Source organism: Cryptotermes secundus, unplaced genomic scaffold (genome assembly GCF_002891405.2).
Source record: "Cryptotermes secundus unplaced genomic scaffold, Csec_1.0 scaffold318, whole genome shotgun sequence".
NCBI lineage: Eukaryota > Metazoa > Arthropoda > Insecta > Blattodea > Kalotermitidae > Cryptotermes > Cryptotermes secundus.
The window spans coordinates 3497179-3522598 of record NW_019730108.1 but is presented as its reverse complement, the minus strand read 5'-3'; the positions used below and the strand labels follow the sequence as shown (position 1 = coordinate 3522598).

General features: G+C 40.5%; 1 protein-coding gene across 1 annotated transcript in view; it reads right to left on the bottom strand.

The window, feature by feature from the left end:
• LOC111866068 (replication factor C subunit 1) overlaps positions 1-25420 on the bottom strand; it is an 80702-nt gene that overhangs the window by 31651 nt on the left and 23631 nt on the right. The window contains exons 5-11 of the mRNA XM_023854613.2: positions 23131-23310; positions 17408-17645; positions 12371-12580; positions 9034-9102; positions 8416-8562; positions 3835-4064; positions 831-1025 (exon numbers count right to left, since the gene is read on the bottom strand). Coding sequence (XP_023710381.1) covers positions 831-1025; positions 3835-4064; positions 8416-8562; positions 9034-9102; positions 12371-12580; positions 17408-17645; positions 23131-23310 — 1269 coding nt within the window. The remainder of the gene's footprint in view (positions 1-830; positions 1026-3834; positions 4065-8415; positions 8563-9033; positions 9103-12370; positions 12581-17407; positions 17646-23130; positions 23311-25420) is intronic.

Genomic DNA, 25420 nt, shown 5'->3' with positions numbered 1-25420 from the left:
CCGGGGGGGGGGGGACTGAGAAAAATGAAGAGAAACTCAGTCAGGATAGGCAATGTCTGGCTGACACTAGAACTGAACACTTTCCAAATGCAGAACAGAAGCATTACCACTTGAACTATTTTATTTCTATTATTATTGGAGGGGGTGGGTTTCCCCATGCACCGCGACCAGTGGTCTACTGTACGTCCCCGTGATATTCTACCAGTCTCTATACCCTACCGATACTGGTGCATGCCATCAGTCCCGACTCAGCCAGCGAGTTCGGCCTCTACTGGCTCAGCGGTATCTCTTGATGCTTCCCCCATCTACCAGAGGCGTTACAGACTACCGTTGGGCGGGAAATGTCCTGAATTTGGCTCAGTGGTCCCCTTGGGACATGAGGTTCTTTTACGTGCTGTAAAGCTACGTCACGGGACCCACGGCTTAAAGTCCCTCCCGGATGACTTATTCCCTGAATTTTTCTGCCCTTAAAAATTAAATGACCTCCGCCGGGTTTGAACCCGCATACCTTGAGTCATGAGGTCGGAACGTTACCTCTAGACTACGGAGGCCGATTTGAGGTTGGGAGTTCTGGTGCTCAGTGACTCACGGTGACTGGGTGTCCGCACTAAGCTCAGCATCAATATGGGCGCCTTGGGGGAGCCTCAGGCGGCCAGGTTGGTTAATGAGGGGCGTACAGGGCCAGGGGGAAACCACTTGAACTAACTTGTGGAAAGGAAGGGAGAAGAAAATAAAAAGGGAAAATTATGTAACAGTTGCAAGAGGGTAATCTTGTTCGAGGTATACAGTCTATTATGCTTTGTTAACTACAAACTTCAGAACAAACTAACCAGCTTAACATCCTTCTTGGCTTTCAAAGATTCTTCTTTGATATTTTCAAAAGAAAGCTGTTTATCTTTCACAGACCACACTGAAAGGTGGTGCAGGACTTGGCGAACATCATGATTTGTACCAGTGATTATATCATTCAAAGTCTCAGGGGACATTTTTATTCCCTCCTTAAAACAAATGGACATCATAGCACCCTGAAAAAGAAAACATAAGAACACACAATTAAGTGTTGGATTTAACACTGTGGAAATGTCAACGGACTATAATAATTACAGAACAGAATTTCTAATGCTTTTTAACCTTTAACGGACGGACTTTTAAACTGCCGGGAGCCCTCTGTGGCTGGTATTTAAATCACCCTAATTAATCAACATTGCAAACTTTCAGAAAAAATACATATTTTCCGTTCTATGCAACATAGAAGTATGAACTAAAAACAACCTGAAAGACAATACAATTTTCTACATATACACAAAAGAGCAATTTTTACAAAAAAAATTAACTGTGATTATTTTGTCATGAAATGCAAAATATAATCTTTATTACATATTTTTTTTAAATTTTAAAGGACTTACCCATTGTTTTTTCTTCAACCTTGAATCATTGAATCATGGTGATATTGTAAATATAATCACACTATATACAATAATATCTTGTTCAGACTGTACACAAGTTTGAACTGCGTCACTTCACAGTTTACGATGCACTCTGACGTGCGTGGCACTTCTCGCAGCAGTCCACCTCACACAGAGTGACAGCACCCTTTTTACAATATAAGAGTGTACTCCTGCTTTTCTTATTTAGCGAAACACATAATGTCTCTGTTACCCTTTGGGTGGTCAGTGTTGTGAATGTTTGACCTCCAGTTGACTCAGTTGGGCCCCAGATAACCTTGGCCTAAACTCGAGAAACGCCACTGACCGTGATATTCGCTTTGTGCGATTCAAGAATCATCTTGGGGGAGGTGGGTTTCTAGCAAAATTGAATAAATTATGTTGATTGACAAAGCGTCATTCTCACCTGTTAGTAATACTTGCAAAATAGTGATGCAAAGTAATTATAAAACTAGTCGAAAAGAGTGCCAGTCCGACACTGATACTGATACTGAAAGTCGCAGTGTTGAAGATGTCTTTTACTCACAAAGTAATACTGGCTCAATGGGTTTATACCTCTTCCAAGACACAAAATAAAAATGATATACAAAGAAATATATGAGTCTGACACTGACTTTTTAACTGATAAAGAAATATTAGACAATCCAACACTGACTTCCTAACTGATAATTCGTCACTGAAAACCAATCCTTGAATGCGTCACACTTCCTTGAAGGCTCTGGAAGCACTCATTTGCAAGCACCGATGAATATTTCCTTATCAGTTCTCAAAACAAAGCTGGGCTATATTTGGCTGACCAGGTCATAAACAGTCATATACGAGGGTGAGTCAAATGAAAACCTTAAATCTGTAATAAAAAATCGAAATTTCGTGCTATTATCCTGTAAGTTGGTAAGCGTGCTACAAACAGCGTGCAGAATGGCCTGTAGGTTGGAGCATAGTGCAGATGCACGAACACCGTGACAACACCGGTATAAGATGGCTGCCCCACTTGAGACTTGCATCAGGGAAGAACAGCATTCTGTTATTCGGTTTTTGTGTAGTGAAGGTGTGAAACCTACTGAAATTTATCGAAGAATGAAGTTTCAGTATGGTGATGCATGTTTGTCACAGCAGCAAGTGTACGAATGGAGTAGTAGGAAGTTTGAAAATGGTGTGACTTCAGTGGAAGATGCTCCTCGTCCAGGTCAGGCACATCGAGTTGTGACTCCAAAGAACACTGCAGCAGTTGAAGCCATACTGAGGGAAAACCGCTGAGTGACACTGAATGAAATTGCAGCAAGTTTAAACATTAGTCATGGTTCAGCACACCACATTGCGCACGATGCGCTCCAATTTCACAAAGTGTCTGCAAGATGGGTGCCATGACAGCTGACTCCTGAATTGAAAGAACAATGTATTGATGCTTGTGAAGAACTTCTGCGGCGCTTTGAACGAGAAGGTGATGACTTCCTTGCAAGAATCATTACTGGGGACGAAAGCTGGGTTCACTTCCACCAACCGGAAACGAAGAGAGCAAGCAAGGATTGGCGCCATTCCTCATCTCCAAAACTGAAGAAGTTTCGAACACAACCATCAGCAGGGAAGGTTATGCCCTCTTTTGGGACGAAAAAGGCGTCATCTTGGAGCACTACATGCCTAGAGGGACCACTGTCACCAGTGCATCATACTCAGATCTCCTAAAAAATCATCTTCAGCCTAAAATCAAATCAAAGCGACGTGGATTGTTGTCCACAGGTATCCTTTTGCAACATGACAATGCAGGGCCCCATACTGCCCATACAACAGTTGCGACAATCAATGACCTGCATTTTGAGTGTCTTCCTCATCTGGCATACTCACCAGACCTTGCCCCAAGTGATTTCCGTATGTTTGGACCACTCAAAGAAGCAATGGGAGGAAAGACGTTGCGTTCTGATGAAGAGGTATGCCACGTGGTGCATGAGTGGACTACCAAAAGAATTTTTTTCTAAACGAATTCATGCACTTTGTAAGCGCTGAAGGACTTGCATTGAGCTTGGGGGAGCTTATGTTGAAAAGTGATACAGCTTTGTACTACTTGTGCACAATAAATAATAATGAAAAAATATTTAAGGTTTTTATTTGACTCGCCTACGTATAAAGATAATAAACAGTATCGAAACCAGTACTGTGATAAACGATTTCATTGTTCAGAGCTAAGGAATGAACCACTGACATGACCTTACGTAGGTCTGTTTTGGATTCAAACCCAAGGTCAAACTGTCAGCACTTCCAAAGAGTGCACGTGTCCTGTGTCATATATATATATAAAACATTCGGCCAACTCGGGGTGCTGCTTGCGTCATATATATAACATTGGGCTGTTAAAGGTTAATGGATCTGCTCCTGCTGGAAAGCTGCAACTTACCCCTATTTGTTTGACACTGGGTCTACTGAACTGGAGATCAAAGCAATAATTTGTGAGGCTTCTGATTTTTGGATGATGACGATCATTGCACATACAGATCACTGGTACTCGAGAACTCTTAATCAACTGTATAAGTTCTTGCATGCCACCTCGATCCTCATTGCCTGCCATGCCATCAACTTCATCCATTATCAGAACATGATTTTCTGTTGGCTTTCTTCCTGCAGCACCTTGGATATCAAAATGCAAATGTTACTCATATTTCTCAGTCAATAAAGTGGTCACATTTATATGAATAAGCCTCACATATGCAGTACCTAGCATATACCACAAATTTAACACTGCTAAATCCAAAGCATGTCACTGAACATAATCCTTTACTTGCAACCCATTTCCAAAACATTCATCTTACATTTTTTCCACCTATCTAATTGATCTTCAAAGTGGTTACTGTGTATGATTCTTCCCCATCAGAATTCTGTATGTCCTTGTTTTCCCACCATGTTCAGTGCATCAAGCCTCACTGACACAAGAAGACACTATTCTTCATTACGAAGTATCCTAAATTGTTCACTTTACCTTTCTAAGGTCTGAATATTTTCTCAGAACTTTATTTCAAAAACCTATAATTTGTGTTCTTCCCACTGAAGATCAGTCCACATCTTGCTGGGGGGATGGGAGAGATTTCAAGTTTTCTTTTCCTTCACTGTTACCTTCTATCACTTACACATGCCATCTATCATACCATTCTATAATCTTATTTTAGTCTTGGCCACTGATCCCCTTTACATGACATATCATCCCTTACTCACTAAAGCATTCTCATACTTGAATGGACACATCTGTTTGTATATATCACAGCTGATCTTTTCTAATACACTAAGATCCACTTATTAAGGTCACGGTAAAGCTATCCTTGTAACAGTCCATGGAAGCCCACAGGGTTGTGCTATGTTGAGGCTCCCACATTTTCTAGACAATTGGCTCAAAGATGGTGGTGAGGTTGTCAGACATATGTGCCGGACACCCCTTACCCCAGGAAGATTCCTGGTACTCATTTCTGTCAGAGGCTGAGTTGACTCCAGGGCCAAAGTGCATCTGAAAAATCTAATGACATCGGGAATTAAACCCGCAACCTTCCAGCTTATAGTATAGTGTCTCAACTACACTACAGAGTGCCCAAGGTTTGTTAACTTTTCAATCATGTACTTAAAAGAAATTAAATTCAATATTTAAGTTCACAGCACAAGTAGCCAGACACATAATATAAATGCAGAATTCATCCCTGAGGACTCCATGTATCTTCATATATACTAGAGGAGGAATATCTGAAAGACAAAATTGATGAGCTTGCAATGAACAGTAGGATCAAGAACATTAGCAACCTGTACAGAGAAATAAATGACTTTTAAGAGGGGATACCAGCCTAGCAGTAACTTAGCGAAGGATGAGAATGGTGATCTGCCTGCAGATTCCCACAACATTTTGAATAGGTGGAGGAACTACTTCTCTCAGTTATTGAATGTACATAGGGTCAGTGATGTTAGGAAGACAGAAATTTATACAGGTGAGCTGTTAGTACAGGTAGTGATCAAATTCCGGCAGAACTTATTCAAGCAGGAGGTGAAATATTACATTCTAAGATTCACAATCTAATTACTTCTATTTGGCATAAGGAAAAATTGCTGATCATTGGAAGGAGTCTATTATTGTACTAGTTCACAAGAAGGGTGATAAAACTGACTGTAGTAATTATGACATAAACACCGTCCCAACTGCAACAATCTGTTGTAGTTCTTTTGTCTTGCCCTCTTCTACACTACATGTTTCGGCCACAAACGGCCATCATCAGGTGTATGCACTTATGTAGCTGTTACACTGCATCTAGTTTAAAATTTAAGAGGGCAAGACAAAAGAACTACAATAGATTGTTGTACTTGGGACGGTGTTTATGTCATATATCGTACGGAGTGCAACAGGATCCTTAAATATAATACTGACTGTAGTAATTATCAAGGGATATCACTGCTTTCAACTTCATACAAAATTGTATCCAATACTCGTATTCTTCTATCAAGGTTAAGTCCATATATAGACGAAACTATTGGGGATCATCAGTGTGGGTTTTGACGTAACAGATCAACTACAGATCAGATCTTTTGCATTCATCAGCTATTGGAGAAAAAATGAGAGTATGATGAGACAGTACATCAGCTATTCATAGATGTCAAAAAAGCCTATGATTCAGTCAGGAGGGAAGTATTGTACAATATTCTGATAGAGTTTTGGATACCCATGAAACTAGTTAGGTTGAATAAAATGTGTTTAAATGAAATGTACAGTAAAGTCTGTGTAGGTAAACATTTGCTGATAAATTTCTTATCCAGAATGGTTTAAAACAAGGAGATTCTTTAGCGCCACTCCTTTTCAACTTTGCTTTAGAATATGCCATTAGGAAGGTCCAGGGAAACCAGGCGGGACTGAAATTAAACGGGACACATCAGGTGTTGGCTTATACTGATGATGTGAATCTACTGGGTGATAATATAGATACCATAAAGAAAAACACACAAACTTTAATTGACACAAGTAAAGAGGTTTGTCTAGAAGTAAACACTGAGAAAACTAAGTATACGAGGGGGTACCCAAAAGAAACCGAACTTATTTTTTTTAAACTTATTTATTCAGATTTTAAGCACAAACCTTCAATCCCCTTCAAAGTACTCTCCACTTACACTAATACACTTGTCTAGTCTTTTATTCCATTTTTCAAAACATTGTCTCAATTCATCTTTTGAGATGCCTGACAGCACCTCCGTTGTTTTTTCCTTTCATGTCTCTTTTCATTCGAGGAAACAAAAAAAAAGTCGCACGGGGCAAGGTCGGGTGAGTATGGAGGGTGAGGAACAGGGGTCATACCATTTTTGGTCAAGAATTGTCATNCCGTTTTTAACATTTCAAGAGTTTCTGTTCCACTTTTCCCGAGCAAAAAGCAGAATTTCACCGCCGCACGCTGTTCATGAAAATCAGCCATTGCAAAAACGACGATCACACAAAACAGTTGTCACTATAAACTCTGCCGAAACTAGTCCTTACCTTCTGAAGCAACGGTAGTCGGCTTATCGACTCAGGAATGTTAGCTCTATGCGCTCATAGCGGCAAAACGTGGTACTACAAAAGCTCTGCCCACAAAAAAATTAGTTCGGTTTCTTTTGGGTACCCCATCGTACTCGTATATTGCTGTCTCATAAGCAAAATGCAGGGCAAAATCATGATATAAAGATAGGGAACAGATTTTTGAAAATGTGGCACAATTCAGATATTTGGGAACGATAACAAATCGAAACCTGATTCAGGAGGAAATTAAGAAGAGATTGAACTTGGGTAATGCTTGCTACCATTCAGTCCGGAACTTTTTGTCTTTTCGTCTGCTGTCTAAAAACATAAAAATTAGAATATACAAAACTATAATTTTGCCTGTGGTTCTGTATGGGTGTGAAACTTGGTCTCTGACATTAAGGGAGGAACATAGACTGAGGGTGTTTCAGAACAGTGTTGAGGAGAATATTTTGACTGAAGAGAAATGAAGTGACAGGAGGTGACGCATGCATGCACGCAAGCGCGCACACACACCTGCGCATGTACACAGAGTTCAGAATTAACAATTTGATTTTTTTTACAAAATCATTAAAAAAACATGGAAATATATCTGGCACAGAAGTGGTCATTTGGATTTTAGAATCAAAAGGTGCAAAAGATGGAAATGATTAAAAACTGATCTATGGCATTCATTCATGTTGATTCTATTTACAAATATATATCTGCTCTATAACTCTACACAGTGTTATATTTTAGCATCCTGTTACACTGATTCATGTCCATGGTTTATGCTGACCGTCTTACAGTGTATACACTTTTTCACCTTATTCTTCACTTCCACACTACATGTTTCAGCACTAATGTGCCATCTTCAGATGTCTTTATGCACGTTCTGCTGCTATATCCAGCAGTACAACGCATGCAGTAACAGGAGCAAAACACAACACAGAACACGATACACAAATATATGTAGGAAGAATGCTCACATAAAAGAGGATTGGCGTAATTCGCGTGTTTGGGTGGGACGCAGGAAGAATCCTGAAGTTTTATTATTTAGAATTCATCGTCCTATATGACAAATACAGATTCTAGTCATTTTAGAATGAAGACATTATGGCATGCAGTACAATAGTTTAACGTGCATAAAGACACCTGAAGATGGCACATTAGTGCTGAAACATGTAGTGTGGAAGTGAAGAATAAGGTGAAAAAGTGTATACACTGTAAGACAGTCAGCATAAACCATGAACTCTAGATAGATCAACTTACAGAGTCCAACCCTTGTCCCAAGTGACAGAAAGGAAAGCAAGCTGAGTCTGGATGGTCTAGAACCACAGAATACTGGCAAAGAGATGCAGCAATTTACCACTAGAACTGCTGTCAAAATATATGAGGCAACCTATGTTCACATCTACAAAATACTGCACACACATAACAGTAAGCAAACTGCTTGACACTCATTACTCCTGCAGGATTACTCACCCTGAAAATATCCAGACAGTGACTTGTTGTTCAGCAACTCAGACACTTCTTCATGTAGCAACTTCTTTGATCTTGTATCCGATGCATTAAATTCCACAACATCAAATCCAAGTTCTTCACAAACAAGATGTGCAGTTGTTGTTTTCCCTGTTAACAGTTTTACCATTTTAAACTGCATCATTTATTATTCATTAACAAAGTTTACCAGCATAAACAAGAACAACAAAATCACAGTGTGTTTGTTACCATCCAAAGATAGTGTATATCAGTATGTGCAATAAATCAGTGACCACTTTCTTCGGATAATCATAGAAGTGCATTATCATTCAGTGAGATTTGTGGTGATTCCACACCCCTGAGATCCTCAGCTAAATAGACCCCACTAGTAGCCTACACCCACCCAACAACCTTATTTCATCTGAATCATCAATCCTGTAATAAATAAATATAGAACAACAAAGATGTGGATTACTAATTTGTAGACTTATCAGTTACAGTACTGTTAGCCTCACCGTACAGGCTGAATCATTTGGAGGAAAGTGGGTATCATATTATTTTCAAGAAATTACAGGACCCTCTTCCACATTCCACAAACCATGACACCAAATCCGTACTTACCAACACCTGGTGGACCTGATAACAATGCAGCTTTGAAGTAGGATCCAGTTTCATCTTTGGCCCATGGACCTGTCAAAAATAAAACACTTCATAAAAGGACAGCATCATAAAATGAAGTTTGGGAAAAACTGAACCTACATGCATAAAATGGAACGGTTAGCTCCAACAAATGTATCTGCTTTTATGTTCTGTCAATGGGCCAATTGATGGCCTATACTAATGCTTCCTTAACCTCATGATTCACGAATCAGTTAACACAATAAGGGTTTTTTGTGAACTGGTGCCTCACACTCCCTCCTGCCTACAGAGCCTCAATCCACAGGACCAAGGCACAATGGCCACCAGACTAGGGTCTGGAAGAGAGCTATGTCTGGCCTGCAATCTTCTGTTTGCTCCATTGACAAGCAGGAGACCATAAATGACTATGAGATGGACCTGGTGGAACAACTGTATAATAACTGTCATTATCCCGTCAACAATGGAAGGTGGCCAGTTAAGCAATGATGGCCCACTATGCCTACCTAGTCAACTCTGTGGGATTCCAGGAAGGAGAACACATCTGGTTGCATCAACCTATCTAGAGCAGAGGGGAGCCACCTAAATTGCAACCATCCTGGCAAGGGGTCACATCGCCTGACCTGCACACAACTCTTGTTTGACTTAAAAATCGAGATCCCCCCCCCCTAGATTGTTCCAGTGATCACTCAGCTTGTGCCGAAGGGTGTGGTCACTTGAGCAGGCAAGAGAAATTTCCCTGACGATGCCACACCTATGAAACTGTAAAATTCTTGCACAAGCTGACATCATTCATCAGTTACTTCAGTTCAGTGCAGTGCGCTGCACAAGCAATTAAAGCAGAGCACGCTGTGAGTCAGTGCAGTACATTAGTGACTGAGCAAGGTAGAGTAGTATCTCAGATTGCAGTTCAATTTGGTTAAGTTCAGTGACAAGACAGAAGATGCAAAAGAGGTGAGTGTCTATGAGTGAGGAGTGTGTTTCAGTGAAATAAAGAGTGGATGAAAGAACTGACCTCATGGGCATAAGTGGTTATAGATGATGGGATAGTAAAATGACTATCTGAGCATTATCCATAGTTCTATTTTTATTAAAACAATGTTTCAGAGGGTGGACTGCCCCTGCCAAGCAGAAAGTGCAAGCTGGGCACAACTGATAAAGCTGGTCCCTATCTCCAGACATTGGGCTCAACACAATGCTGGATATATAAACCAAATACATTAACCAGCTGTGAGAGTTGAGACAAAAATTTTAAGTTCTACATGCATCAGACCTATCACCTGTGGCCACACATAATGCAATGGCCAGAGTCCAACGAAAACAGAAACTGAAACCACAGAGTCAAGTTCTAAAAAAGACAGCTACAGGTACTGTGACATAAGGCCTCACAGTTAGAATAAGGAAACCAGAGAAACAGCCATCGCTAAGGAATGTATGCAAGCAACAATGGACAAACTGTTGGAAGTGGATGCAGTCCATGCTGAGGCCACACAAGGTGTCAATTTTGCACGCATTGTTGGGCTCAGAAGAGTCCAGAATTGACAGATGAAGTTGGAGGTTGGCAGGTGGAAGTCAGTCCAGCCCAGGCGCTAGTTGATGAACGAAGCGCACCAACTGCAGACAGCAGACATAATGTTGGCATGAGATGGTCACCACCCTGGGAGAACGTGAGCCCAGAAGCAGAGGAACGTCTGTTGTTGGAAGACGTTAGCAAGCAACATTACTGAAAACACTAAATCTATGTGATACTGATCTGTAAGTGTAGTCACAAGCTGTGAAAGTGTCCAATAAATCAAGTTATTAATCCAAAACCTGTCTATACTCACTCTTATCACATGACAATACTATAAAATAAAAGACAGGACATTAATGTATGAGGGGTAGGCCTTCTCAGCCCTTGTACTGCGACCTACAGTGGTCTATTGTTCTTAAAGACAGGACATAGTCTATCGACCTGTAAAATCACAGATAAGACAAAGATAGATATAAATACAGAGGATTAAAATTGGAGCAGATAAACTTTCCTAAATACCAATGAGGACCTAGCAAATAAACCATTACATACATGGGGCACCTGTGTTGTACTAATACAAAAGCAGGGCATTCCTATATAATCTAAATCTGATGGAGCTGTAACTTCCTGACTGGAGTCCAGACAGGAGATATAGCCAGGCTGGAGTGACTAATTGGACGAGCTATGAGAGATGTGGGCTGATTCTGTTTCATGTAGGTGGTGTTTGATTCAATCTGCAAAACTTTTGCTTATTTCCAAAATATTACCATGTCTTTCATAAGCATGTTGGGCTGTTTTTGATTTTTTGAGCAGACCTTGAATACATTGCATTCATGCAGTCTTCTAAAGGTCTGCCTGTTTTGCCCGTGTAACATCTACCACAATCAACATGGAATACTGTACACACATTGCTTCACATGCTGGGCACCTGTAACAGGTCCAGTTTCCATCAATGTCCCACAGACTTATGTTTAGTTCTGAAAATGGTCCTAAAACTGAAGTGATCTCAATGCATCAGATTTTTTTCAGAAATATCTGTAATGTATGGTTTAGTGACCATGCTATGAAATGTTCTCTCTGCAGGATGGATGATTCTCCCTGGCTTCATAATGGACTCCATGATATGACCTTGTTCCAGTGACCAAGCTATGTATAACTCCTCTTTTCATTTGATGGGGCTGATCAGGTTTGAATGTAAATAACTTCCTGCATGGGTAGGTTTCCTGTACATTTTTATGGTTACATTAGCACCACTCTTCATGATCATTATGTCCAAGAAAGGAACAGGAACAGAATTGTTAACTTCCACTCCTGTTGTGAATTTTATGGTAGGTCTGAGGCTGCTGAGGTGGTAAAGAAATTCTTCTAATCTTACTGGTCCACACTTTGGAAACACAAAATTACAGTCGATCCATCTGAACCATTTAGTGAGTATGTGGTCTGACGTATCCAGTGCTATTTCTTCAAGGTGTTCCATAAATATACTAATGACCACTGGTGATAGAGAGCTTCCCATTCCCTCATTTCGCTGTTAGAATTTATCATCAAACAGAAGTATGGTGTTCTTAAACAAATGTCCAATAATTCTATGATGTCTTATCCTCCACCAGCAACTTGGTGAACAGACTGACCACCTCAATAATAATAAGTGGGATAATAACTGCTCCAGTTCCTGATGTTACAATATTAACATCTTTCTGTGACAATGAAATCAAACAGATGTCATAATAACTCAGACTGAACCATTAGAAACTACTAAGACAAAGACATATGAAATAATTCAAGATGAAAAAGTTGCTGAGTACTCACTTGGCCTTACAAGCTTCTTCTTTCCTGAGTGATTAGAGTGCCAACTTTGCAGCCACTTGATTAACTTCTTCACATTGCTGCGATCACCTTGTTGCCCTATGATGTGTTTTGTAGATACAGGCTTATATTTGTCAGCCCACAGTGAATGACGTTGGAAAGTGGTGTTCCTTGCACTTGGAGGTGATAGTGAAATATCTTGCTTTTCTAGAACTAATACAAAACAAACTCAGACTTAGGAACCAAATTACAGAAGAAAAACGTCAGTCACCTTCACCTGATTACATAACAGGGCTCTGGAGTTTCTCTGTGTGTGAGAGCAACTAATTATTATTTACATGCACATAACACTGGCAAAGCTTCAAAATTATTTTAAAAGTCAGTGAAGAAATTAATGTCAAATGCAGAGAGAACATGTACACCTAAACATCTTAAGAAGTGGCGGGCCATGCATGGACGCAAGAGAAGCAATGCTTCCATAGTTAAGAAACAAAAAGAAAAGATGTCATATATAAATAATTCAATTTGAATAATAAGAATGTGAATATAGTCATTTAGCGCGTGTTCTTGCTCAAGGCCACATGCCGCCTCCTCCACCTCCCTTACCCTGCTTGGTGGGAAGGACCAAGTTTCCTTTTGTTAATCCGCGTACGAATTCATCCCATCCAAAGTGGCCAACAGAAGCAAATTTCGGTTTGCTGGTAAGACCAGCGAAGAAATCTGTTCTTTCAATGGTTATGTGAAAATTAACTGTGTATGTGTGATTTCAGTCTTATTGGGTGTTATAGGTAACATTAAGTTTTATTAAAATATTGTAAGTGCATATTTATATGGTGTAAGATTGTATTTGTGATCATATTTTCATGCATCAGAAAGAAGCCATCCGCGTTTAAGGGAAGCAAGTGTGATACTGTGGTACAAGTTGCAGGGAAGTGATTAGACTACCTGCACAGGGAACAGCTAAAATGAATGCTGGCAGGCAACACAACTGCACAATTGAAAGCCTTTTAAAACGGGGGTTCAATAGCAGGACTTTTCTGAAAAGAAAATAATTATAGAAAGAGGACAACCGACATGAAAGTTGCCGGAACTTAATTACAAACCAAATTATGTGTGAGGAAATTTAATTTGGAACAGTATTCTAGAACAGAGTGGCTATCCGGTTGCCGTAATATAGGAAAACTGTTTTGTTGGCCATGCCTACTGTTTCTCAATGAAAAAAATGTATGGAACAAGACTGGGTTTGGTGATATCAACAACCTTCATAAAGCACTGAAATGACATGAGAACTCTCAGACTCACATTATTTCAACAATGCAACTCGTTATGTTTGGGAAATCTCGAACTGACTGTCAACCTCACAATCAAAAGCGCCTGAAGACACTACAGCAGAATGAAAAAAAAAAATAAATAAATAAATAAAAAATAGAGAAATAATGAATGCTTGATTGATATCATCTGCAATTTAGGAAAGTGGCAACTTCCCCTCCATGGTCATGATAAAAGAGTGGATTCTATCGACCAAGGTAATTATGTGGAATTAGTTCACTTGTTGAGGAAATATGATCATAAACTCAATGTTCACCTTGAGAACAGTACAGTATTTACATGTTTATTGAACAGAATACAAAACGACCTTATTGACTCAATAAGTGATGTAAATTTTGGTGAGTTGATTGCTATCAGTTCGTTTATTAGATACCACTGCTTCCCTTGCCAAAAATAGTACCGCACACCATTGATCTTAAGAAATTAATATCACGTTGTAATTAAATCTCTGGTGTTGAGGCAAATATCCATTTTTCTTTCTGAGTTATATTATTATGTACAATCAAACTCATTTACCTGTGGGTGGCCATCAAAACATGTATCATTTATGTATGGTGACCATTTTCTTTCCAGATACATACATGGTGCTATCCAAAAGTTCCCGAAATATATTAATAAAAACTACTCATATTACGTTTTACCTGGATCTTATTCTGCACCATCACCTTCAAAGTAGTCCCCTTGGGAGCGCATACACCGATCCTAGCGTTTCTGCCACTTTTGAAATGCATCCTGGAAGTCTTTCTTTGTTAGGGTGTTTAGTACCGTCTGAGTTTCCGCTTGAATTTCCTGTATCAAATCTTCACCCCTTCAACTTTATTTTCATCTTGCGTTTCTGCAACGGTTTTCCCAAGTTTAAAACAAAACTTTATACTGACACGCTGCTCTCTCAGGTCAGCCATTGCAAAACCGCAAACTCACGCAAATACAACAACGGAAATACGTTCACCAACAATAAACCCAACCACTCAACTCGACGCTGCTTGCCACACTGATTCAAGAAGGGTGTGCAAGGAGACACCTAGCAGTATTTCGATGTACTCATATCCATTCGTGCACAAAATTCAAATTTCGGGAACTGTTTGATAGCAGCACGTACAAAGAATTGTACAGGGAGCAAACACAAGCAACATATCAAGGTGACTGCAGGAAGATGGGTAATATTTATAATGGTACACACTTTATAGGTACAATGATGGTAATGACTGTCTCAATATCAACGAGCGTTATGTAAATGCTACATAAGACACAGATATTAACATATGTACCTTATGGATATCTACAGTCAGTTTTCTACACAGCACTTCCATGACACACTTGTGTGTTATGGTCTCTTACCAACAACAGAAAACTGCATTTGTTAAAAAAAAAGTGAAAAAATACATAGATAAAAGATTAAATATACAATGGATGAAATTACATAACCAAGAAGCCCCTGATTTATACTCTTCTCCTGAGATTGTCAGGGTAGTAAAATCAGGTTATTACATGCTCAATACCATAACTTTCCCATACAAGTCCGTATCTAGAAGCTTTCTGATATTAATTTTATCACCTTACATCCACATTATTAACAATAAACCCAACTTATATCTTTATTCTTTATTATATCTTTATTCTTTATCAGGAACAACATATGGTTGGAGTATTATACTAACAGGATCTTCACTTAAGATCTTCAATCAGGTTAATTTGTAGCTGGTAGGAATGAAGTTGGGCATAAAAGGATTGGGGTAGGGTTAAAGGACTAACCTCCATCTACAGTGGAGCTATACCTCTAGTCCCAAAGTCTTTATGGTACCATGATTAATTAAGCACAGGGACAACGCTTAATGGCTTATGTACTTCTTGAAACAGTATTATACAGAGAGTGAGCCCAAATTACACACCTTAAATATATGCAAGATCTAAAAGTTTGTGACGACGGTACAATAGTACAAATATTATGTTTTTGGACATTATCCATCATCTTGTCTTTATCTAAACAACAGTCTTGTTTATTTTTCAAAACACAACGTTTTGGAGACTGGCTTCTCTCTCCATCTTCAGGTAAAACCTACTCAGTTAAGCCCAACTGATAGAGTTAGAGTCTATCTCCAGACACCTGTGCCAGCACCAAGATGGGGTATACAAGCCAAGCACAGCACAAACCATCTGTGAGAGCTAAGAAAACATTAAATTATTGAAACTCCACATGTATGAGGCCTTGCACTAGAGAAGAATCTCAAGCGAAATCATTGCTGGAGAGAAGCAATGCTTCTTATGGTACCAACGCAAGAAAAACAGATTTTTTTTTTTCACTCAAACTACACTTGACAACATGGTAGCCTCTTGACTTCTGCTGTGATGACAGGGACCCACATGTAGGATGTGACTGCTGAAAAGTACACCATGGCTTTTGTGATTATTCTGGTTCTGTTTTTGGTGCTGCAGAACTCACAGTTGTCTGTTGCCTTGTCTTTTAGTTGCTTTTGCAGCTGAATCTAGTTAGTTGTGGATGTTACCTGTTTTGTCAGGAACTGCCTCCTCATGTGGCATGGCTTAGGTACCGGAGGTATCAGTGTCCAATTCTGTTGTTCTAAGGGGGAGCGAAGACATTTCAGGTGACAACCTCCTTGGGGGCAGGATATTTAAAGTGGCAGACGTTTTGGCTTGCACTGCTGGTTTCTTTGAAGTTTGAGTTCCCCCTTTACTGTTGCACCGCTTGTGCGTACGAACTTCTCTGAATCCTCTGTCCTGGGTTATTTGTTCACCTATGACGTTTGATGATTTGGTCTGGCCTTTCAGGGTGCTTGCCTTGAGCATGGCCTTTGACTTGTTAAGTGTAACAGTGCATGTGCTATACAGGGCACTAAAGAGGGTCTTTAGAGTGAGAGCTTTCAAGTACCTACTTCTGTTGTCCTCTGCAGTCCTGACTACTGATGTCCACTCAACACTTTCTCCCACTGAAGCTGGTGGGTAACCTGTCACGCCCTCAATGTCAGAGGATTTTAAACAGCTGTTTTGGCTGTACTTCTGCATCAGAATGTTTAGCTTCTAAAAACTGGTTATCAGCTTTTACTGATGTTCTTTTGTCTGTCCAGAATTTTTGATAACCCACCACTGGGTAATCTGCCATTTTTGACATGATGCTCACTTTGCACTTTGTATCCTAGAGTTCCAATGAACACCATAAGTGCAACAGAATACAAACATATGCAACAGTATAATGATGTTTTCTCTAATGGTTACACGATTACACAAATGTACATTTCTCATCAACTGACTCATAACTGACTATCTTACTCTCTTCTCTCTGTGCTGCTCAACTGAATTCTTCTTTACAACCAATCTGCACAGACCCCACAGAAAGCACTGTCTTCTATTGTCTTGTATTGTTTTAGGCATTTTTGCTGTGCCACTTCATAGCAACAGTCACAGTATTCCGTCTTTACTGTAGGTCATGATTTGATTGTAAGAAAATTGAGTTCCTAGTGATGATATACATTAGGTTTCACTGTGTTCTTGGGAGCAAGGAAATATCTCAATAAAGACAAATTTCCTTTTAATCAAAATTTTGTGTTAGACCTGCATTTACTGTACACTGTTTGTTTAGCATGTGCAAGGTGTTGGTTACTGAGACACATTTCAGGAGTAAAAAATACAGAAATATGAATGAGACCCATAAAAATTACCAGAAATACAATTATGATGGTTCATCAGCATAATTACCAGGCATTTCTGTTTCTTCTTTCTTAATGTTTTTCTTGATACTTTTCGATGTCTCTATTCTGGTTCCATGTGTAATATCATTTCTGCTCAAGTTATCCTTATGTTTAATTTTCTCATCCTTTTTAATAACTTCCTCTGAATCCTTTGACAGCCTTTCTGTGTCTGGTAAGCATGACCTTGCTCGAATAAGAGCAAAGAGTTCATCTTCGGTTAGATGTGGTGTGTTTAATTTTGCTGCCTAAAAATAATAAAATAAATATTAATAAAACTTGCATTAGGTAAGGTGCACTTCTGGTTCCAGTGTCCTAACTGGCACAAAGAAATAAACGGGTATCAGACCATCATATACAGGGCAATTCATAAGACCCTTCAGTATTTCTGAGCTCGGCAGTACAACAACCAGGACATAATGCATCAGAAAGCAGCATATCAAGAGGCAGATAATCTCTCAGAGTTTCAGAATTACTGGGTTTTTGGACTTATTCCATCATCTGGTATTCTAGAAAACAGAAAAAACGACATTTGGGTACTGGATTTGTTTCCATCCTCGGCTGGGGGGAAGACACTCAGTTCGGTCGCTAAAAACAGAGCTAACCTCAATCACTGGAAAACCCCTGTCAACGTCATTTTACGACCAACAGTCAGTTGGCCAGTCTGTCTTGGAATAAATCACCCATCTGGGCCTTAAAACCAAATCTTTATTTCCATCAGACAGTTGCAGGTTTCTTGATGTGGGACTCTCTCACTGACAAGAGGATGGGGTCTGTTGTTTGCCAAATTCAGTCCACAGTAATAAGTATGTTGTCCGTATGTACAATTTACATTTTACATGTTATTAAATGTATGTAAATACAATGTTCTTGGGGGTAAAGGGCGGCTGGTGCATAAGGCTGACAACCTTACTGCTATCTATGAGCTGACTGTCAAGAAAATGTGGGAACCTCAACATCTCACAAGCCTATGGACCTCCATGGCCTGTTACAGGGATACCTTTAATTTTTTTTGTGAGGGGCAGTCAAATGAAAATGGGTCAGAAGCCAAAACATATTAAACAACATTTCTTACTTTAAAAGTAATCACCAAAACCGTTAATACATTTATCCCACTGGGAGATAAGATGGTCAATCCTATCCTTGAAAAAGTTTGCGGGCTGTCTACAGAACCACATCTTTACCCATCCACATGCGTTTTTGTCCGATGCAAAATTGATGTCCATGAATGTCTCTTTTCAGGTCTCCAAAAATGTGAAAATCACAAGGGGAGAGATCTGGGCTGTAGGGGGGATGTTCAAGCACTTCGCAACCAAATCTCTAGAGCGATTCCTCACAGAGTTGGCAGTGTGGGGGCATGCATTATCATGAAGGATAATGCCATTCGACAACATTCCAGGGCGTTTTGACTTTATGGCATGCCTCAGTTCTGCGAAGTGTCTTCATAGCGCTGTGCACTGATTGTGGCCCCATGCTCGAAAAATTTGACAAGCAAAGGGCCGTTGCAGTTGAAGAAGAACGTCATGATCACTTTACCGGAACTTGTGTGTACGGCTTTGGGTTTCTTTGGTTGGGGAAAATTCATGTATTTCCACTGTTGGCTCTGCCATTGGCTCTCAGGGTTCAAAATGGTTNCCAACGACGTCTTGGCTGCGGATTTTTTTTCATAATGTTATGACCACAAAGGGTTAATGAAGAAAATAACTGGTGGTCACATCTAATATCGTCTGCGTCATGACTACCATTTGATTATTACTAACCCTATAAGTGTCTAGTGTTGCATATTTCAACCTTTACGGACAGAAACATACAGTCAGAGCCTTAACATCTGCTGGCATTTTATCTGTACAGTAATCTCTGTTTTCAGGCATATGTGAGGGATGTGGTCAGCAAGGTACATGAATGTGTTGGCTGCACACAAAAAAATTTTTAGATACCAATTCAAAGTCAAAACAACACATTTATGCAAGAGTCATCTTAGGTGACACAATGGAAAATGGGTGACAGATTTCAGATAAATACAGTGATGAGATCACAGAATCAGCTACTGAATGGTGGACAAATACAGTATATGCTCATCACAAACTTGTTTCTGAAGAAGTTTATATACATGGTAAATTTCTCTGAAATTACTGTCAGTTGGATAAAAGTTTTGGATGCTTGGGTACCAGTTAACTGAGTGTTTTGCATACATAGGAACATTTGAAGGGAATTTTCTTCAGATACCTGAGGTTCTTAAGAGGTGTTTATATCTGGTATTTACCCATGAAAGATGAGCAGTAATGTCCTACAATGGTAACTTGGGAAGACAGCACAGCAAATGATAGTGATAAAACTGAATGGTTGGATGTGATCTTAGTGTTACTGAATATGGTGAAAGTGAATAATAATGTAAGATTTGAGGTTTTCATGGTGGTGACTATGAAGAATGCTGTCTTCTGGGATGCAGTGCCATGTAGATCCTGTGTACAATCATGTTTTGGAGGAACGTATCACCTTCATCTTCAGGGTAAAAAATCCGCAAGCGAGGAACCAGCTTGAGCAGGTGACTGTAGACTTGAGCGACCACTTGAAAAACACCCAGATATATAAGAACAGAAAGAGAGGGAGAGTGAGCTATATGGGAAATCAATAGAGATGAGAGGGGAAAGGCCTGTGGAAATGTGCCAGCATATAGCAGGCCAGAGCCAGTAGAGGATCATGTTGGGGGGAGGGGGGCAGGGCTACCAGGAGAGCATTTACCCAGTAGCCTTGTGGCTAAGCTGTTGAGCGTGCATTGACCTGTGCATAGCATTGTAGATCTGGCATTATATTCTGTAGGTTTTTTGAGGGAGAAGATGAGAGGCTTCCATGACTTCCTGAGACAAAAACCCACCTCTCTGTCCATACTGTTGAGATGGAACTTGTCCTCAATGGCTGAGCAGGTTTTATGCATCACTGATGACATAAGAGCCAGGCACTGCAGAAGTTCCAACACTTACATAAGGTACAGAACCCACCCCAACCCCCTGACAACCTGAACTCTGGCATTCGTCCCCATCAAGGATATCCTGTGCGGCGTCAAGAAGGCAATAGGGGGCCTTGCCCAAAGAGACTGCAGAGATCTGACAGGAGAATGTCAGGATCCTCAAAAGCTCCTCTAGACCCAAGGACAACCTGACTGGTGCCAAGAGGGGAGAATTTCAGGCCTTAAAAACCAATCAGGCTCTCACTGTCCTTCTGGCTGATGAGGGTAATGTGGTCATTGTACTGGGTACTTCAGACTACAACCAGAAGATCACCGCTCTTCTGAAGGACAAGGCCTACAAGAAGTTGAAGAAGGACCCTACTGATTCCATAGAGCGCAAGACTGTTCTTCTCCTGAAAAAGTCCTCGACTGCTGTGGAGGTTTGCCAACAGCTACGACCATAATGTTCCAGACCACCTAGACTCTACGATTTCCTGAAGATCCACAGGCCTGATGTTCCATTAAGATCCATTGTGAGCATTATTGGCTCCCCTACCTATTGCTTGGCCAAATACTTAGCTGGCCTGCTTAGCAACCACATTGGCCACTCAACTCCACATGAAAAACTCAGTGGAATTTGTCCACCCCTTGGGTTCTCTCCAAGTTGATCCTCATGATATAATGGCCAATTTCGATGTGGTGTTGCTCTTCACCAGGGTGCCTATAAAGGATACTATGGATCTGCTAGGACAGTTTGAAGAAGATATCTTGAGATTCTTCCACCATGTCCTGACCACCTCATACTTCACCTTCAATGGCCACTTCTACAAACAAATTAATGGTGTGGTCATGGGCTCACCACTGTCTCTGGTCATCGCCAACTTCTATATGGAGGATTTCAAGGAGTGGGTGCCTGACTTGGGCACCCACAAGCCCCTCTGCTGGTTTTGCTATGTGGATGACACCTTTTTTTTTTTTAATTTGTTTAGTGGGGGTGGAGTCCACCTGGGTCCGCTCAGCATGGCGGCCACTAACTGGCCTACTGTACCTGCCCTGGGTGATTATGATGATGGAGAATTTGGTGGAATGAAGATTGGCAGGGGAAACTGAAGTGCTTGGAGAAAATCCACCACAGAGCCACTTAGTCCACCATAAGTCCCACTTGACCAGACCCAGGCTCAAACCTGGGCCACCATGGTGGGAAGCCAGTGACTAACCGCTTGAGCTATGGTGTGGCTCCTGGACGACACCTTCGTCATCTGGTCACACAGACCTGACAAGCTGAAGGGCTTCCTGAACAACCTAAACTGTATCCACCAGTGCATTCAGTTCACCATGGAGACCAAAACTGAGGGCCAAGTCCCCTTCCTTGACATAGATATTTACAGGAGATCCAACTGCTCTGTGGGCCACAGAGTTTACCGTAAACCTACCCATACCAATCTCTACCATAATGCTGGGTCCCACCACCATCCATCCAACAAGCAAGCTGTACTTTCCAAATTGGTGCACAGGTCTACAGCTCTATGCAATCAAGACAACCTACATGCAGAGTTGGTGTTCTTGAGGGAAGTTTTCAGGCAGAATGGATACAATGACAGGCAGATCCATTGAGTCCTCAACCGTCATCTGAATATTAGTCAGCCCGATGATAATCCTGACTCAGTCGCCGTCCTGCCTTATGTCGGGACTATATTTAACCAAATCAGTAGTGTGCTGTCCTGGCACAATATCAAATCTGTGGGCCTGCCTCCCAAGGAAGTACCTAGTACCGACTTGGGGCACTGCATTCAATTTCACAATACCTTCAGCCTCGCTACCAACACCCAATACATGGATTGCATCATTAGGGAGGCCATTGAGATCTAGCTCCATCCCAACAATATGAACAGAGAGGTGAGTTTCTGTCTCAGCTAGTCATAGAAGCCTCTCAGCTGCTCCCTCAAGAAACCTCCAGAATATGACGCCAGATCTACAAAGCTACACAGGTTGATGAATGATCGGCAGCTTAGGGCTGAGGCTCCTGGTAACCCTGCCTTTCCCCCAGACATGATCCTATACCAGCTATGGCCTGCTACCTGCTGGCCCATCTCTACAGACCCTTCCCCCTCCTCTCTATTGATTTCCCATGTAGCCCATTCGCCCTCCCTTCCTGTTCTTATATGGCAGGGTGTTTTTCAACTGGTCACTCAATCTGAAGCTACCTGCTCAAGCTGGCTCCTTGCTTGTGGATTTTTCTACCCCGAAGATGGAAGTGATTCATTCCTCCAAACCTTGGTTCACACAAGATCTACATAGTGCCACATCCCAGAAGATGGCATTCTAAATGATGATAGCAAAAATTACATTATTTTTGATCATGACTATACTGATTCAGTGTTTGAAAATGACCACATGAGGAATGATGATTCCAACATGATACATCACACAAATGGTGGACTGCAATACCACTACTAATGAATATTCTGTAATGAAATTTTGATTAGAAGGCACTAATCTAGTAAACAATGTTTTGTACACACAGCTTTTTAGCAAGGTTCTCCAAAATATATATATAAAAAATTTGTACTGTGTATAATTTAGTTCACTTGAATGGTTCTCAGTCATGATAATTTACATACAACACATTCTCTTCTAAAGGATGCATGATAAGCCTATGCAAGTTAACAATTATAGCAATGGTCTGCATTTTTGCTGAACCTGAATTTCGATGTGGCAGCTTTTTAAGAATTACATCTGGCACTTGCAGGGTTGACTACCATATGAAGACATGTAAAATAAAATACCTTCTCTATTTTTGCTGGACCAGGTTCTTCTCCCACAACAAGGTAGTTGGTGTTGCGACTAACACTGGAAGTCACGCGACCACCACACTGTTTTATGAGAGAACTAGTTTCTTCTCGATCAATTGTCTCCAACACTCCTGTCACAACAAACACCAGCCCTGACAAGCAGCCTGGTCTCCCCTGTCAAAGCAAACATGATAGCACTAATAATGGTGACCATCAATCTGAACACTGCCCATTGTCTACAGTTGTTTCCAACAAAATTTTCTGGAAGCTGAGTGTTTCCATCACCTGGGAGGAAATATTCCTACTCAGCCGAACCTGTTGGAAAGATACAAGTACTATGTTTTTGGACATTACCCATCGTCTTGTCTACTGAAAGAAAAAAAAACTTTTAGATATTATATGCTAGAAAGAGTCAGACTCAATCGCTGGACAATGAAGAAATGTCTAAGCAGAGTACTCATTTTCATTCTAAACGGTCCTGCTGATGGTGCATTACACCTGGGATTGCTGAGTTTCTGGATTCTTTCCATCTTCTAGCACTCTGAACAAATATGTTTCAAAAACTCAACGTTTCCAATCTCATGTGAAAGGTGGGGAGGCACTTAAATCTGTTATAAACATACAGAATTACTGGTAGTAATCCACGGAGTTTAACAGCAAATATCAACAGAAGATAATATTGTAAAACTGCCAATAGAAGTTACAGAAGAAACCACAACAAAACCAAAATTGAATCCTTTACAGGTAAAGCTGTAATCTATCAGAAAGTATTCTGAGGTATTTGCACTATGCAGGACAACCCGCTCCAGCGGTGACATAACAGCATTGGAGCAACTGCTGCTGCTACGGTAACAGGCCAGTCAACACTCCGTCCCCCTCCCCGGTGATGATGTAACAGCACTTCCCACTGTGACGTAACAAGGGGACACCGCTGGTAACACGAGGCAACAGGGAACGGTATAAAGAGCCGGCTGAGCAGTATGTGAGCAGTGTGTGCGATCAGAAGCGACACAGTGTGGATCATGAAGTCGCCGAGTACAGTTGAAGTCTAGCAGTGGCTGAGAGCAGGAGAAGTATTTTTTGATACTGCAGAGGGCAGTAATCGTGTAATTGTGAATTATATAAGTGTAAGAGCGAATGTGTAATAAATTCGCTATATTCAATATGGCGTGAAATTATTTGTCACTAATTTTTTTGGATCCTCCCAGGTCCCGTATTGACCTTCTATTTCTCCCGTATATTTCATTAACAATCAAGATCGCAAAATTTAAATTATATATTATTCCCGCCAAATACATTCCGATATAAACTGTCATTATTATCGACAGATTAGACTTAGAGGTACTCATCGATAAATATCGAAAAATTACCTATAATAATCGATAGAAAGTTTAGCAAATACTAATCGATAGCGGAATATCCGTTTCCGGATTGTAACATTTTCTGTTCTTGCTTCTTCCCGTGTTCATCCCCGTGCTTTTAAATAATTATCAAATTGAATCCATTTTCATAATGAGTAGTGACAGTGAAAGTGAAAGCAACAATGCAAAAACTCCACCTAAGAAGAAAACTAAATACTTGTGTGTTTACTTGAGAAAATGGGAAGAACAATATTTATGGTTAAAGTCCGTGCCCTCCAACGTTTACAGAGCTTATTGTATACTTTGTAAACGCGAGTTCAGCATTGCTCACGGGGGTAATACTGACTGCAGACAACATTCTTGCACAGAAGGGCATAAACGAAAGGAAAGGAACATGAAGACCTCTTCAAATTTACACCTCTTTTTCGGGAACAGCAGCAAAGACTTCCAAAACGTTGCAGGTGAGCTAGCATTGGTTTTCCATACTGTAAAACACAACATCGGCTACAGAAATATGGATTGCGCAAATAAGTTATTGAAGGATATTTTCCATGACTCTATCTTGGCTAAGAAGATGTCCTGTGGTCGAACAAAAGCAGAGGCTATTGTGAAAAATGGCTAGCGCCAAGAAGTGTGCAAGACTTCATCGATGTGTTGAAGGATCCAGCAAAATCAAGCAACTTTTTCTCTATTGCAACTGATGCCTCCAACCACAAAAACAGAAAGATATTCCCGCTGGTTGTGAGGTATTTTGACCCTCTTAGTGGTGTTAAAAGTAGGCTCCTGGACTTCATTGAACAAGCTGATGAAACAGCTAATGCTACCCATAATTTGATCAAGTCTTCACTTGATACACACAAGTTAGATATAAAAAATCTAACTTCATATTGTGCAGATAATGCAAATGTGAATTATGGGAAGCA